The following is a 16,954-nucleotide window of genomic DNA, read 5'->3' as shown; positions in this document are numbered from 1 at the left end:
TGTTTTTTGAAGTCCCAACAATGCATAAATACCCAATATCCATTTAGTACACAGCTAATCTGGGACTAAATACATGTAAGAACTATGTCTTGTGACATATTTTCATTGTGCGCCTTGCAACATGCCCCGAAACTAGAGACTCTTAACCACAATAACCGTCAAAACCGATCACATCTTTCCGTAACCTTCTTCCTACCCACCGTGAAGCAAGAAAGAATAGTTATATAAATGTTGAGTATCTATTTTACAATCAGTTGGCCTCGGTCTCACTCCCCTCATAGAGACCTCTAAATCAGCCAACAGGTTCGAGGGTGGAAGCTGGTCGACCTATTCTCCGTTAGGGACCGATGCTAGCCTAGTCAGACCTTGTACAGCCTTGCAAAGCCAGTTCAACCGACGGGCATGCGAATGAAACAAAGGCCTCTCAGTTCCCCAAGCGAACAAGGCTCACATCATCATTGAAAGTAAAAGAGTTTTAATCAGCTCAGAGGAAAGGCCACTGCATTGCACTCTCCCATGTGCTGTTAACATTTGTTACTGCTTGATCTCAATCTTATGCACTGATTTTGATCAGAAGACCAATAACTTCGAGGAGATATGATTGCAGGGTCTTGCAAGTCAATAGGTGATGTCGGAAAACAAAGGCAAGGACTGATTCACTTGGCAAAGAGGAACGAGGAAAGACATGGATTCCTAGCTTCACGATAAGATGGCATTCTTAATTTGTAGATTTAAAGAGAATAAATGTTTTATAAGGTTTATTATGTTCGTAGCTAGGCCTGACCCAGTAACCAATATGCCGGAGCAGTACAAAGCGGTACGGGCCGATTCTGTTAGCACAAAGAAGCAAGAGAGGAAAAGACCTGTAGCCGCCATCGAAGAACCGCAGAGGGGCAGCAGAGGCCGGAAGAACGGTAGAGCCTGCAGGAAGGCGGGGGTGCAACAAAGGCCAAAACTGCGACTTTTTAATTTTTAATTTGGAGATTTTAAGTGAAGTCGGCAAATTTTTTTACTTAAAAATTTCTAAATTTTTTAATTCGAAATTTTTTTAATTAGTTCTCTTCTTCTTCCCCGACTCCGCCCCGACTCCGGTGGAGAAGAACTGGCCAGTTCATTTTGGCCAATTTCAATATAAACCGGAACTGTACCAATCCGATAGACGACTGGTATGCCTATTAGATCCGGTACGGCAAGCCTTGATTCGTAGGATTTCAGATTATTATTATTATTTATTTATTTATTTTGAGTGAGTGAGAGAGAGAGAGAGAGAGAGAGAGAGAGAGAGAGAGCAACTCCACAAGTGAAGCAGCTTATGCTCTATACAGAAAGAGTACTGCCACCGTGTATTTACCAAAAAAAAAAAAAATCACCTCTCACATCACTGGGAATGAAGCAGTTGGAGATTCGCACCAAACACCGGAAAGTCGATGGCGTCGGTCAAGCCCCCACCTGCACCCAGCCTTGAACTGAGCAATGATCTTTTGTTTAGGTCATATGAAACTTTTTGAGGAGAGACTTCATTTTGAAGCTGCGAAACCTTGTTGTTCGCGTTGATCATTTGTATCTCTTGCCAGAGATCATGCAGGGTGATGACAGCCTAATAGCAGTTTATGACCTTCATGGTCATAAGCCTGGACCCCTAGTTATTACCAAAGCAGTTTTACGCGACACAACTTTTGTAGTCGTCCATCAAACAAAGCATGCCTGCTTCCATCAATGCTCGTTGCATTTACATTCACAAAAAATCTAACGTCAACAAAGCCAAAACAATCAGAAAGAGGGTGGACGGGCACTAATGGACTCTTGAGTGCTACTCCGACGCTAATCAACGTGCAATCTGCACATTTTAGATATGTCCCTAATTCCACTAGTTAATCCAGAACTGCCAGAAGAAAATAAATGGAAATACAGGTAAGTCAAAACTAGAAATATCATAAAGTTGTAGACGACTTTTGTTTGGGATCCATAGCACATACAATATCCGGATACAGAAAACAGGTTGTTCTTCAGTAGGATTCAAACCCCTCTCTCGAAAGAGTAAGTACCTGCATAACTCCCAAAAAATGGGAGTTGATAAGTCATCTGCAGCAATCACACACTGTACCGACCACCTCTGCTTGATTTTTCTCTTCTTGAGTCGTCCTGTAAAAAGCCAAGAACCGAGAATGTAACATAGGATCTGAAACATGCTAACCAGAATCAAACAATGACAATGGTTATAGAAACTTAATCATATTTTCAGCTCATTTTGAGATATTTTATGAATAAAATGATGAAAAGAAAAGAAATACATTGACTAGCTGGCATCGATGAATCGAACATGAACAATATTCCCCAATATTATGAATGATGCATAAATTTCTAGGTTCTGAGACATACGTGGAAGCTGTATACAATCTTATCATTGCAGTCAATGATTTCCTTCCATTTCTTCCCAATGCTCATCTGCATGGTATCAAGAGAGTAAATTTACCGAAAAACTAAATGGTACAATTTCAAAGAGAGCTATATGCTTCAGTAAGAATAGTAATACCAAAAGTTTTTAAACAAGAGAATCAATAAAACACATTCATTTATATGTTTGAAAAACAATCACAAAATCTCATTGTGAAAAAAAAATCTCATCCTTTTTCCCTGTATTTTTCTTGCTTACCTAAAGCAAGAAACCACAAGGACAAAGCAAGAAACCACAAGGACAACTAACAACAGAATACGACGATGTAAATCCACTTGCATCAATTTGAGTGAGCAAACATGGAATAAGAACTCATGGGAATTCACACTTTGGCAATGATGATTATGCAAATTATCACTTCCCAATTGGTAAACCAGTTTAACGTGTTTCATTCTCTGAAAACTAAAAATATCCTCAAGATTTTTTATTATTGTTCAAACTTGGAGAACACAATCTATGAAGAATATGAAAGGTTGTATTAGTTAAGCACTGAATCAAATGTTGAAACTTCAGAAAAATTGCATTAAAAGAATGCTTCACATAGCTGTCAGCATAAGGAACATGCACCAAAAGAACTAGCAATGCTTGATAATTTGATCAACAGCATCCTCACCAGTAATCGTAATAGTAATGTAGTGGTAGAAATAATAACAATTCTACCAGAACAACGACAACATCAACAGCAGCTCGCGGTAATTGTTACATATAGGTGAGGAATCCACCACAGGATCATGATTTTGTAATACATAGTTTTCGCACTTGAAAAACAAAATGGCTTTAAGCCCCCTAATCCTTGGTGATTGTTGATGTATAGTCAAATCTCAGGATTTTGATGAAGAATCACGAGATCATGATTTTTGTAATACATTTACTGCAAGAAAAGATCTTGAAAAATGAACTAGAATTTTGTTAATAAAGTCTTAGCAGGTTGACATTTTAATCCTCCAATCCTTAGTAATGGTTGACCTATAGGTAAATCCAATGGATTTTGATGAATCCCAAAGGTCATGATTTTGTAAGATATTTACTGTAAGAACAAGTCGCTATAACTAATCAATTGCTTGATAGGAACTAAGGAGCAAAACTTTGCTTTATACACAATTTGATAACATAAAAACATAGAAGAAGAAAGTGTTGCTATGATTGCAGCATTATAATAATGATGACAGTAAATATTTCCAAGAATGACCAAAGCCATTGATGCAAGGTCCGTTGAACTGATACCGAGGCTCATAGCCGTCGGCCACTGGTGCGGTACCGTATGGATCCATACCATTCCGTACTGGGACATACCGAAACAGAAAGAGGGAGGGAGAGAAAGCACCTTCCATCCAAGTTCGAAGCACCTCCGGAGCCTCGGCACCACCCACCCAGCCAAGCAACAAAGGACGAGAGGCCACCTTTCCTGTTCGTGGCGTCCACTATGCCAATGGCAGCAACCAAGCAGTGAAGACAAGGGACTGTGTAGGACTTCAAGGGGGGAGAGAGAGGGGGGGGAGTTGGAGAGGGAGAACCGAAGAGGGAGAACTGGAGAGGGAGAGAAGACCTTCTTCTAAGGTTTCAATGGGTGGGTTGGGGAGGAGTTCGAGATGTGTGACGGGACTTGGGAGCCTTTAAAATTCTGAACATGGTCTTGAGAACGTTTAAAAGACCGAACAAGGGCCTTGGGGACTTTTAAAAGACTGAACAAGGCTGAACCAACTCCACCACCTAAGCCATTCCAATTCTTGATTGGTTCAGCCTGAACCATCCGATTAGGGTCGTTACAGCCTGAACCGCCCGTTTCGAGTTGGTACAGCCTCTCTTGGATTGATGTGATTATAATAAAGAGATATACAAGAGATAATTATTACATGCTCTCTGACTCCTAGTGGACTCTTGTACCAAAGTTGGTCAAACCATCCCATGCCTAGCAGGCATACCAACCCAAATCAGCAGCAGGTTACCGAGATGGTTCACTGATTCAGCTTAAAAAGAGGCCCGAACTGGTCTGAACTGAGCAAAACCAACTAGTTTCACTCAGTTCAGAGTAGTTCAAACCCCTTACCCTTTTTTCCTTTCCCTTTTTCCTTCTTTCTTTCCCTTTTTCCTTCTTTCCTTTCTTTCATTTTCTTCTTCTTTCTTTCCTTTCTTCCTTTCTTTTTCTTCTCCCTTCCTTTCTTTCTTTCCTTTTTCTTCTTCTTCCTTTTTTTCTATTAACATACCTATTCGAGTGGCTGCAACTCGACCTAAAGCCATTTTGACCATGAGTCAAACTATCTCAAGACAACCTCAAGTTACAACCCAATAAACAACTCAACCTATTGTACAATTTAAGTTGTAGGCATTCGAAGAAATGGGCTGGCACACACCTATAACTTGAGTTGCATGTCGCATCACTTACAAAACTTTAAATAGCCCCCAAGTTCAGATAAAACAAGTCAATTTTTGAATGGAACATCCGGACAAATGGGCTGGCACACACCCATAACATGAGCTGCATGACACACCACTTACAACTCTAAATAACCCCCAAGTTCGAATAAAACAAGTCCCCCACTTACAATCAATCTCAACTAAAACCAACAATATTTTCAAACAAATCTATGTAAACAGTTAACAACAAGGGCTCCATTCCCAAACTTGTAGATGGAATTTCAGTCTAATGCCTATCAGGGCCTCTGCATAGGCCTTCGTCCTTGGGGACTTCGACACCCTGATGGCACTAGGATATCTTCCCCTTCCATTTACCTAAAGTACCTCCATATGATAAAAACGGATATGATACTTGGAAATGGCTCCACAAGAAAGCAATTTTGAGATTTTGAAAGGATCTGACACACTGGATACATCGAACCCCAATGTAACATGGGATGGGCTGAAGCTTTTAGAGAAGTCCCATTACATTAATTTATAAAAGCTAATGTGAACAAACAAACTACAAGACACCATCATTCACAACAAATAACAACTTGTTTTTTCATAAAATAGATTTATTTTTCCTTAATACTTGCATTATTCGATAGTCATCTAACCTCAAACTATGAGTAGGAAAAGCATAAATTCAACAAGCTCATTGGTTGTACTGACAAATGATGAAGAAAAGACAGAATTTTTGAATAGTTGAAACTCAATAAGTAATGTATATGTCTGTTCTATAATATATCAATATACTATGGCCTACCTATATAAACAGGTTTCAGCTAAGAACTAACAAAACTACACAAAGAACCTAATCACACAAAACTCTCTACAATGCCCAGTAATAACTTTTCTTGGCTTCTTTATTTTGCTTCCATTTTTCTCTTTTGTGGATTTTTCCTAATTCTTTTTAGCAGACTTTGAAAATTTGAGCAAACTGTAGAAACCGAACTCAGACCAGTTTTAGACCCTTGCTAGTGACCGTGCTCTCTATACAATGGAAAGCCTTACAAATCAAATAGAAAAGTTAGGCCACAGCTAACTAAGCTAGAGAATCCAACCATAGTTGTCAAATAACCTAGGAGACTCTAGGTGATTGACCCTCCATAGCCTTGGTGATTAGACGACCGCCCAGATGGCGGATATTTTAAAACATTGAATAAATGATTTATACATTCACATACATTTCAGTTATTGATTAAAACTTGCATCTTTCTCAATAAATTATTTATATCAAATGATTGAAAGATACTTCAAAAACAATTAATGCATGACTTCTACTTAAAATATAATACTTCAATATAAACTTAGTTTACATTATTCTTGTTTTATATAAACTTAAAGAGCACAAGTATACGAGCACTAAAGATTATTGTTAACAAGATGATGTTGCTAGTATGGCAACAGTAGTAACACTAGTATGTTGGTACTATTGAAGATAAGATGAATAAAAGTAAAGCAAACTTTCTTCTTTCTGCAGCATATTACAGCAACAAAAATCAAGAATAAATATCAAAGGATTTCAAACCCAATTTTTTTTAAAAAATAGAATTTTTTTCTAAAAAACACAAAGATCCAAACTGCCCACAGAGGTGTCACAGTTTTTGTCAGCACATTAGCAGAACTAATTACCAAAGTATGTGCCAATTATCTCCAGTGCCATGACTGTTGCATCACTCACCTCCAATCATCCTGAACTATGCATCTGACTGTAATCACCACTGTTTTTGCACTGGAACTTTCAAGTGCCAAGAACTTTGCATTGACAACATCTAATTGCTCCATTCTACACATCAACCAACTTCACGTTTCAAAATCTATGCATTAGTCACCTCTAATCACCCTAAATTACAAAGTGTGTATCATTCACTGAAAGTGGATTGGACAGCTTTGATTACAAGACCTTCAACCAATCACCTCAACCTTCCCTAGCTGCCTATAGGGGATGGTAGCAATTGATTCCCTACCACTTAGACCTTCCCTTCTTGCCTTGCACCCTCCATCTTTCACAGCCATCAAAAAATATTTGGCAATAGCACAGACCTAAATTGTGCTGCCCATTTGCTACAACTATCCTCACCTCCTGCTATCTGCCTTCATTTCCCAACTCATCTTCATTATAAAGAAGCGCAAATGTTGTCTTCTTAGTTCTCATGCATAAGATAAGTAATTGCCATCTCAAAAATTACCATGAACTGAACTGAAGAGGTGGTAGGTGAGCCATATTTTTGATGAAACCTGATAACTACATATGTGTGACAAAGTGCTATTAGAGGATAAAATTCTGTAAGCTTATCAGCAGGACATCCAGTGTCAGAGGCCTGAAATTATTCCAGGAATCCCTTTATAGAGTTGAAAAGGTTGAGCCACATTAATACATGCATTTCAATCTAAAATTACAGACGGTTAGCCAGGTAGTCCATTGTGGAGGCTAGAGCAAGAGCTAGTAAAAATTATCAGAGTCTCCTCAAGAAGATTCTTCCAATACTCAGATGAACTATGCCTCATTATATGACATGCAATTTTATAACAACCACGACCAGTGTGATCTCAAAATAAGGTTTGGAAGACTAACTTTTGAAGTAGAAGTTTACAAGGGTAACATTCTAACATAAACCTTGCTACTAATATGTTCAAAATTAATCCAGAAAGTTGATCTTTTATGTTAATTTGGTTATCAATAGCAAGAATTGAAGTTTACAAGCTAGTTTATAGTTGACTCAGTAACAGTTAATAGTTTTCAATGGACCCTAACACACATCACACCCTTGGCATCAAATTTTCACTGACATCAAAATTGAGCTTCAAAACTTTTTCACACCTTTTATATGTTAGATCATGTTCAAGAATTACCATAAAAGAATCTATATTTTTTTCAAACAAAAATAAACTTAAACGTTTTTCTCACTTATCGCCTTTTCCATATTTTTCTGACATTTTAAAAACCTTTATGCAGAAAAGGTTTATCGCCTTTTCTGAAAAGGTTTTTTAAAAACCTTGTGCAAAACCATTGCATGTCACCTTGGACTGAGCTTAGTTTCAAACCTTGGTAAAGCCCTGTCTTCCCTCCCAATTTTAAGCTCCCTCGTACAGCTTTTTTTATTTCTTGAGCGCTCCATCTTTCTTATAAACTCTCTCAATTACACAGGTGGAAATATTCTCTTCTTTTCTTTTAAAATCTGAACATATTAAACACTTTTCAGCTTAATACTGCAACTGCAGAAGCCTAAGATTTCAACACAATGCAAACAAGGTTATATCGCATTTCTTTGTTTTCCATAGGTAAAGTATGCTATGAACATTTACGACAAGAGTTAATCAGACCATTGAAATATACTAAAACCTTGCTAAAAAGATCAATTTATGGCTTGTCCAGTCAATTCATCTTTGTTAAAAATTTCATTCTAGCTAAAAATACCAAAGAAAACCCCGATCAACACTCAAATACCTTTCTTAGGTCAACCCTACAAAAAATAAAAATAGGCAACACTCCACCAGATGGGGATTATCGCATTCATCGACTGCTAGAATTAAAAGTGGAGCTTAAATAAATAAAAACACATTGAATAGATGCAAGCAAACTTCTAAAATTCACCTTATCCTTTAAAGAAGTCCAATGATAATATTGAGCAAGCCAGCAAACCAAGTGAGTCTCATTACTCTCTCTCATTTACTCAAGTTCAAATAAAAAGGAGTCATTTGAACGAACATCTTTTCCATGAGGCTAAAAGGGGATATCAAACTCCATGCTCTTAATGTTCATTTATAAGTATAGACATCTTTTTTATCAATATTTCAGGGGCAAATACAACTTCTTTCTCTGTGAAGGTGCAAGCAAAGTAATCCCCTGATCGTTAGCAAACTTCTACCATTCTTCTTTGTCCTACATCAGTCACATTAATTTGATTACCATTACCATTACCATCAGCCATATTTTTAAACTTTAAGTCTTTTCCCTTTCTATTGCATATTACTCAACCGTTGTTTTCTTGCCGGATGTTACTTAGTCAATTCCCCTCTATAGTCAACATCTTAATACCAAACTCCAATAAAATTTTTAAAGATCAACTAGGTTGTTTACATAAGAAAGCTAAATCTTCTGCACTTCAACATCCCCTAAGAGAAAAAATCAAGCCTTCTATGATTCGTTGTCATTCCACATGTTGCTCTACCCAATCTAAGTAGCAATCATCGATACTCTAAACCATCTCAATCTACGAGGTCTGATATAGACACTTTTATATACTCTAATTTGTCATGCATGTTGATCTCAAAATCATCACAAAAGACCACTAAGACCACATAGATGCATCAATGACTCACCCCATTCTTCCTTGCCAATAACCATAACCATCCAGCATTGTCCCATCTATTTGGTCTTGGCTTTATGGATCCTCATTCCACACTCCCTTGCCCAACATCAGCACAGTACTTCTCTCTTTTAAAAAAAGAGACCTTAAAACTAAACATGTAAAAAGCATCAATATGAAGTGCTGAGGTTCAAATAAAAGAAGAGCAAAAAATAAAAAAAACTATAAACAATCTTATACATTACATCTTCAATACCTGGGCTTATAATAACAGTCATAATTCATAATTTACAGAATATAACACAAAATGTTATGTTCAACAGAACAATATCCAAAAGCTAGAGCACAGATTAGGTGTTTCACATTTTGCAGAAAAGATGCAATGTAATGATAGAATATTATTAATTGAAGCCCATTAAACTTCCTAAGCCGATTAAATAAAGAAAATAAGAACCTGAACAGCTTCATTGGTTGCTGTCTTAGTCCATAGTGCAAGCTTGTCCTGCCTCTGGCGCACACTAGCTACAACACCACAGATTTCCTCACTCTCATCAAACTGCTCTCCAATTAAAGCCATCAACTGCATGAATACATTATTCGTGCACCATGAATCAGTTGGAAAAAAAGGAGTGTGTGAAAACCATAAAGATTAAAAGCCAGTAAATTACAAAAGGGTATAGCCATTAATTGCAAGGTCAGTGAACATAGTTTGATACCTAGATAGTGCCCATATGAAACAGAAGAAACCATTATAAAAAAGGGGAATAAAAAACAAGGCCTTACCGTGTCTAACCACATGTTGTCAAGAGTGCCCTTTCTCCCACATGTTACAGACCACTTGCCCCCATTTGCACATTCAGGATCTTCCCACTTGGGTTCTATCCCGGTTTTGAAACAATGGAAATCAGCATTTGCTGGCAACTTGCTGGGACGAAATATCTGATCATACAAGCTAAGAAAGAAAAAAGACAAACACACATCAACTAGATATCAATGTTATACAAAGAATGGAGTCACTGGACTATATGGAGTATAAGCAGGTTTTCAAGCAAATTCAAGAAGGGGAGACTGATACACACCAACAAGATATAATATAAGTTCCACTACACGATAAATGAATTTAACAAAGCTAGGTGTTATTTGTTGGATAAATGGCACTCTTTCAGCAACTTTTCAGGTGTAATTTTCTGGTGGCTGGATGTTAATTCTTTCCAGAGGCTGGTACCTTGTCTTTGGACTAGCAAATAGCAATTTTTAAAGAGTTGCTGACTAAATCCAACCATACCACCACAGTTTACAGAATCCAAAAATGTTTCCAATAAACATTTATATCAAACAAAAAGCTAAACGTGACACTGAGTTCATTTCTCCATTGCCAGTCTAAAATAAAAAACAAGTGATAGCACTAAACAATTATGGTAGTTTAGTCGTCAATGCAAGTTTTCCAAATCCTCTCACAACCTGCACGACATGTTTAACTTTCATCCATCTGTAGAACCTTCAATAACCTCTGGGCTAAGATGCTAGCATGACTAGGTAAGAAAGTAAATGCTGGCCATGCCAACACATGAAATCAGTAATGATCTACATAGTTGAATAATAAAATATTCTCAGTTTAAAAAGCTCACTTGATCTATCCACTCTCCAGTGATGCATATTAGTATGAAGGCCCAATTTAGATACTATGTTGCTTTGAAGATAGACAGGCAAATAAAACTTGCAAATGCATTGGGATGTCAAACTAAATTTGACAATTGTGATTATGATAAATAACAAGAATGTCAGCAACCTACAAGAGTGTAAGGTAAGTGCCCTTAAACAGTTAAAGCATTTCAAGACTACCATGTCATGATCAATTATATAAGAAGACTAGTCTGCTGAGATATAGTCATCAATCAAAACATCCAAATCAATAATGCCACACTCATTGAAATTTCTCTACAAGCCAAACTAGTGGTACTTCAAAACCAATGCTTTGGGCACACTGAAAAAAACAAATCACCAAAACAGAAACAATATCTCAAATATGGATGAAGAAAAACACAAGCTGGAGGGTGACAACATACACCTCAGTTGTGAGAGGGTGTCACATCCAAGTCGGTCTCTTAAGGTGTTTTTGTTATTTTAAAATCAATTATGTTTGATTAGTCTGAGCAAAAGCTTGCTAGCTTATACACAATGTTAGTTATTTGTTCATAATATTGTATCGTGATCAATTTTACCTGGACAAATACTGTACAATTCATAGAATCTGCATCAAACATGTATTGGTGAATCGAATAGCATCCAATACTTCGATGCTTATCGAGTTCTTCGATTACAATTTTTAGACATTGATAAGAAATTGGAGACTTTCAACAATGAGTTCCATCAACTAATAATAATATCAAAATTGGGCTTTACTTCTCTAAGATAGGTCACGGAAATAGGCATTAGACCTTGCAAAATGTCATGTTCTTTATATCTTTGAACTACTTTTGGAGTTTTGGATGAGAAATTTGTATATTGAAATCCCTTCACTATATATAGTGTGTGCATACATATACATAACTACTTTTTCCACGTCCCTGTAACACCTCTTTCTTCCTCTTGTAGAGTCAAATGGTGTGTTTTGAATCCAATTCTTGCTTCATGTACTCCATGCAACATTGACAACAGTATGTTGCATTCTACATATTATACATTATTATGGTATCATTGTTGATTATAGAATTTTATGTTTGCAAGAAGCAACAACAACATGTCCTTAGTGAGTAGAAAGTATGTGATCAAAAGAGACATGAAACTTCTACTCCTTAAACATGATTTAAGTGATTGTATCACATTAAATCCACGATGAGTGCCATGCTAGCATGTTATCAGCTCAGTAACATTGTATACGTATGAATTATTGATGCCAACTTGTATTGATGCATATCATATCAATTTAATAGGCACCAGTACAATGTTTTTCTTTACTTCTTTTTTTTGTTTTAAACTTGTAGCTGACCATCCTAAACAACCTTATTTCTATTCTAGGTTGTCTGAAACTATTCTCTCCTTCTCTGTCTATGTTTGTAGCGACCAGACAAGATTATAACAGAAAATTATCATTCTAAATCAGACCAAAGGGTCAGAACCAGAAATAGTGGCGGACTTTATAAGCTTCCCACAACTGTTGTTATATGAGCTTCTTGTCTTACCAGCTAGGTGAGTAAGATATTTCAACATGTTGTCGATATGTTGCATGTCACCTATATTTTTTATCATGATTTTAAGATTTTCTATGCTTTTATTATGTAAAAATAATCATGTAACATTATTTTCTACAGCAAAGTACTCAAAACTATGCAATGCATCACTAGATTGATAATTAGCACGACTACGAATTATGGAGTTAGATTTCTGCATACTTGTTATTAACCAAATTTATACAATTGAACCATGTGTAAACATTAATATGAAGCTTCTGACAAACAGCCTACATTACCAAAAAAAAATAAAAAATGAATAAACATGCCAATTGCAAGTCATTTTACGGTATCACATATTTTCTATGGTAGTGCTTGCCAGGGGCGGCCCAATACATTTGGGGGCCTAAGGCGAATCCAATGAATGAGGCCTTTTTTTTTAATAATAATTTTTTTAATAAATATAAAATATTTAAAAAAATGATATGAAAATGGATAGCTATCAAGTACACTATTTCAACAAAGATACATGAATCTAACAAAGATAGGCAAGAAACCTTTTTAATTTAATATTATTTTTGAATGGAAGTGCAGAAAAGTAATTATCCTAAAAGAAGGGCCATGAAACTGATTAAATCACTGAGATAATGCTTGCAATATTGTTTATCATGTCAAGCAAGAGCAGAATAGGAAAAGGTCATCCCATGGCACTTCATGGTCAAGGTAAAGAAAAGAATTTGTCCAGAAAGGAGCTTCTCTATAAGAGAAAGTAGGGGCATTATGGGAAATTGACTCCATCTAATTAATAAAAGTCCCATCCCACCATCTCCCCTTCAAGTGAGTACCCAAGCAGCAACCGCAGCATCACAGCACAGCAGCCATTCAACCCCCTCCCTCCTTCTCTATCTACCACCCAAGAGGGGAGAAGAAACCGAGAGGAGAAAATTAAAAGAATCTCCACCCTCCAAGAAGTCCATTTCCAATCCCCCTTTCTTCCTGATGGCCCAGCTGGATCAGGAGTAATGTGAGGGAAGGAAAACCAAGACCAAAACCAAACAAGAGAAGGGATGAAAGATAAGAGTGGCTTCAGGCGTGTATCAAGCCAACCAAATCCCTCCTCTCTCTCTCTCTCTCTCTCCATCCAAAACAAAACTACCGTCCCCAACTTCCTAAATTTCCCCTCTGCTGGCCAGGAAACTCTCCACCTCCCTTCCATCAAGGGGGAAGACTCGTAGCCAGCCCCTATTCCTGTTTTATATGGGGCCTTTGCTTCCTTTTGGTCACGGTCAGACCCAAGAAACTTCCCTCCCTCCCTCCCTCCCTCCCTCTCTCTCTCTCTCTCTCTATACACCTCCCGGGGGCCTTCCATTGGCCCGGGGCCTTAGGCGACCGCCTCGGTCGCCTAAGGCTCGGGCCGGCCCTGATGCTTGCTAAATGTCAGAACAGTATGATGACTGTGCCAGCCCTTAATTGGCACAACAAAATACAAGATAATTTAATCTCTTACCAAAGTCAAGGCCCCATCATAATTAGATGTTAAATGATGAACTCTAATTTGGATGTTGTCAAAGACATTGTTAAGTATACCGGTATGAAGAAATTGCAGTACAAGAATAGGATGAGAAATCAGTAAAACAAATGAACATGAACCTCATTAATATGGAAATAGGAATCTTTTTTCAAAAAGCCAATGGCACAAGGGAAGGTGTTTAGGATTGAAATAGGCAAGTCAAAAACCTCAAATCATAAGGTGCATGCCTTATTGATATTTCTAGAATGTTTAGAATTCAAGAAAACCAATATGGGAATAGATAAGGTCGAATACAAGGATGATATGAGTGAACTTGCAGTCAATTTTAGTACATAATGTATCCCATATGCCAAACATACATAAAGAATAATGCCTAGCATTATTGTCTTATCTTAGCATGCCAATATTTCCAACATGTCTCCACACAACAGCGCAATGTTAAAAAGTGTAACTAAGATATGTGCACCATACATGGACCTCTTAGCTTGATAACATTGTTCTTGTAAAGGATCACCTACGAGCCTCGGCGATTTTTCAAAGAGACACACCTTAAGGCTCGATGTGAGATAATCCTCAATTAAGTCTTTTGAAACAAAAGTAGGAACACCGATCAAGGTAATTTGATGACACAATGTTTGAGCTATCTTCAGAGGAATGACATAGCATTATACATAAAATTAGCTCTATTACAAGAATAGACTTGGATCTACTCAAACTGCTGTTCCACTGAAATGGTTCAAATAGTTTCTCATACAAAATGAAAAACTAACAAATAAGCTAAAAGAATATGTTGCATTGTAATCAAATGATGCCAATCATAGAGGACTCTCAAGCCAGACTTACGAGGTCTTTCGTTGTTAAAAGCAGAATGCTCAAATATGTAAAAAGATGAGGAGAATATAAGATGTTAAGGGAAGAAAACTCAATAACTGTGATGTTTAAAGGGATTATATGAATCTCACTATGCAGACACGCACCCAGTGTAGAACATCATTGCATGTGATTCGAAAAACAACGTAAAATTACAAATATCTAAATTCGTAGCACATCCAGATGTAACTAATACCCTACCAAGATAACACTTTATTCCTTCTTAAAAATAGAAAACAAAAACCAAGATTGTAACTTTCCACCCAAATATATATATATATATATATATATATATATCAGACACCAATACGTTGAGTACAGGAATCACTGCATTGTAAGCAATCAATACAAAGTAACAAAAATCAATATCGGAATTCATAGATTTGTAATTAGGTCAAAAAAAATTAAATAAAACAAAATTAGCACAAATTATATGAATTTACATAAAGAAAAATCTCGCAGATAATATCAAGTCAAACAAGAAGCATCGCACTATAGCATGACCAATCGAATGTACCAAGAAAAGAAAGAAAAAGATCATAACAAATCCTACGAAAATCACACGCTGTTCCTCCAAAAATTCAAAAATTTAAAGAAAACCTAAAATCAAGAAGCATCATCTAGTGAAGCAACCAAGATAACTCTTTACTTCTTCTTCTTCGTCTAATATCAAAAAAAGATAAAAAGGAAAAGATCGAGAAAATATCACATGGATTTCCCACCAAGAAATCTGGGACACGGATCGCATAGGAACCCCCAGAAGCATCGCATCGAGACCAATCAAGATCGAGAAAAAAAAAAAGAAACAAAGGATTCTTGGCATCAAAATTTGAAACGGAGAAGAGATCTAAAACTAGAGAAAGCGAGAGAAAGACGGATGGATTCGAACAAGAGATAGAGAGACCGACCACCAGAATTCCTCGACGGTGTCGAAGGTGTAGACCTTTCGGAGGGAGGTTCCCCAGGCGGCGCCCTGCTTGGGTTTGGACTGGTTGTCGAACCAGAACGTCCACTTCCGCTCCAGCCGATGCGGCACCTTCTGCCCTCCCTCGCCCTCCCCACCGCTCGCTGCCACCACTTCCTCCGCCGCCTCCACTTCCGCCGCCATCCCTCTTCGATTCCTCCGCCTCCTCCTCCTCTTCTCTGGAGAGAGCACAAAGAGAAGAAATCGGGTCGGTCGGCTAGAGAAAGAGGAGGCGCCGCAGCTAAATAAAATAGGTTTTATAGATGGAACGAACGAGATATCGGCCTCGATTCTTTTATCGGTAACGGGCCGTCGCCCACCGATGTATCAGCCGGTATAAACTGATGTAGATGTATCCGAGAATATCCACCGTGCAATGCTTATAATTATCTGCCGAGATATTTCTCTTTTCTAGGCTCCTGTAACTCGTATTACTCTACGTCACCTGACCAGATAAATATATGACAAAATTTGAACATCCTTAATTCGAATTTAATTATACAATAATATTTACGTGCATTTGATAGAGGTAATTCGGCCCAGCCAACTTCATACTGCCATATACCTCCAAGACAGGACTTGGCTGTGTTGTGGTTCAAATATGGCCCGAGGGTGACCACGCTGGAGGAGTCGGAGGAGCCGTCGGAATGTGGAGGAAGAGGATGAGAGCCACCTCCTGCAGTCAGCGGTATACCTACACAAAACCTCACCGGTGTTTCCGGTGAGGGCCCTCCGACAATCAAGTTAGTATGGAACTCAATTGGTCCAGCCAAAAATCTCTTAGGCGTTACCTGTTGGGGTCCTTTATAGTCCCAATAGGAGCGCTTAGGTGGCGGAGGTATGACCTATTCTCATCATGAGTAGGAGTGGCGCACAGTCAGAGCTTGATTGTGGCGCACCGTAGAGTCCGTTCTTGGAAACGGTAAGGCATTAACACCCGTGGCAGGGTATGGCCCGTCCCCATTATGAGTGGGAGTGGCGTGCAGCCAGAGCTTGATTGTGGCGCGCGGTAGAGTTCGTTCTTGGAAATGGTAAGGCGTTGACAACCGCGGCAGGGTATGGCCGAAGTAGCATGTCGTGGTGGCGTCGCAAGGTATGACCACGTAGGAGGGCGAAGGCATGCACATGGATGCGGCCGTTGGTGAGGCCAAGCTCGTCGAAAGGTCGCATTAAGTATTTGGCGAGGTCGGCTAGTCGGGTGCTGAGGCTAGCCTAGCATCCCGGGTTCCAAGGTATGCTCAGTGGAGCGCCCCG

At 38.2% G+C, this 16,954-nt stretch overlaps 1 protein-coding gene across 1 annotated transcript; it reads right to left on the bottom strand.

Moving 5' to 3' along the window:
* Positions 1–1,912: 1,912 nt before the first annotated feature.
* LOC103715416 (eukaryotic translation initiation factor-like) lies at positions 1,913–15,962 on the bottom strand. Its single transcript, XM_008803026.6, has 5 exons — positions 15,645–15,962; positions 9,949–10,117; positions 9,620–9,745; positions 2,380–2,445; positions 1,913–2,142 (listed from the first exon to the last, which is right to left on the bottom strand). The coding sequence occupies exons 1-5, from the start codon at positions 15,842–15,844 to the stop codon at positions 2,092–2,094; spliced, it is 612 nt and encodes a 203-aa protein (XP_008801248.3). The 5' UTR covers positions 15,845–15,962; the 3' UTR covers positions 1,913–2,091.
* Positions 15,963–16,954: the final 992 nt, after the last annotated feature.

The sequence above is a fragment of the Phoenix dactylifera genome, chromosome 3 (assembly GCF_051530095.1).
Source record: "Phoenix dactylifera cultivar Ajwa chromosome 3, Ajwa_hap1_PhDact_Kaust_v1.1, whole genome shotgun sequence".
In the NCBI taxonomy this organism is placed as follows: Eukaryota; Viridiplantae; Streptophyta; class Magnoliopsida; order Arecales; family Arecaceae; genus Phoenix; species Phoenix dactylifera.
Note: the sequence above shows the minus strand (reverse complement) of the source record. Positions and strands in the feature narration are given on the sequence as shown.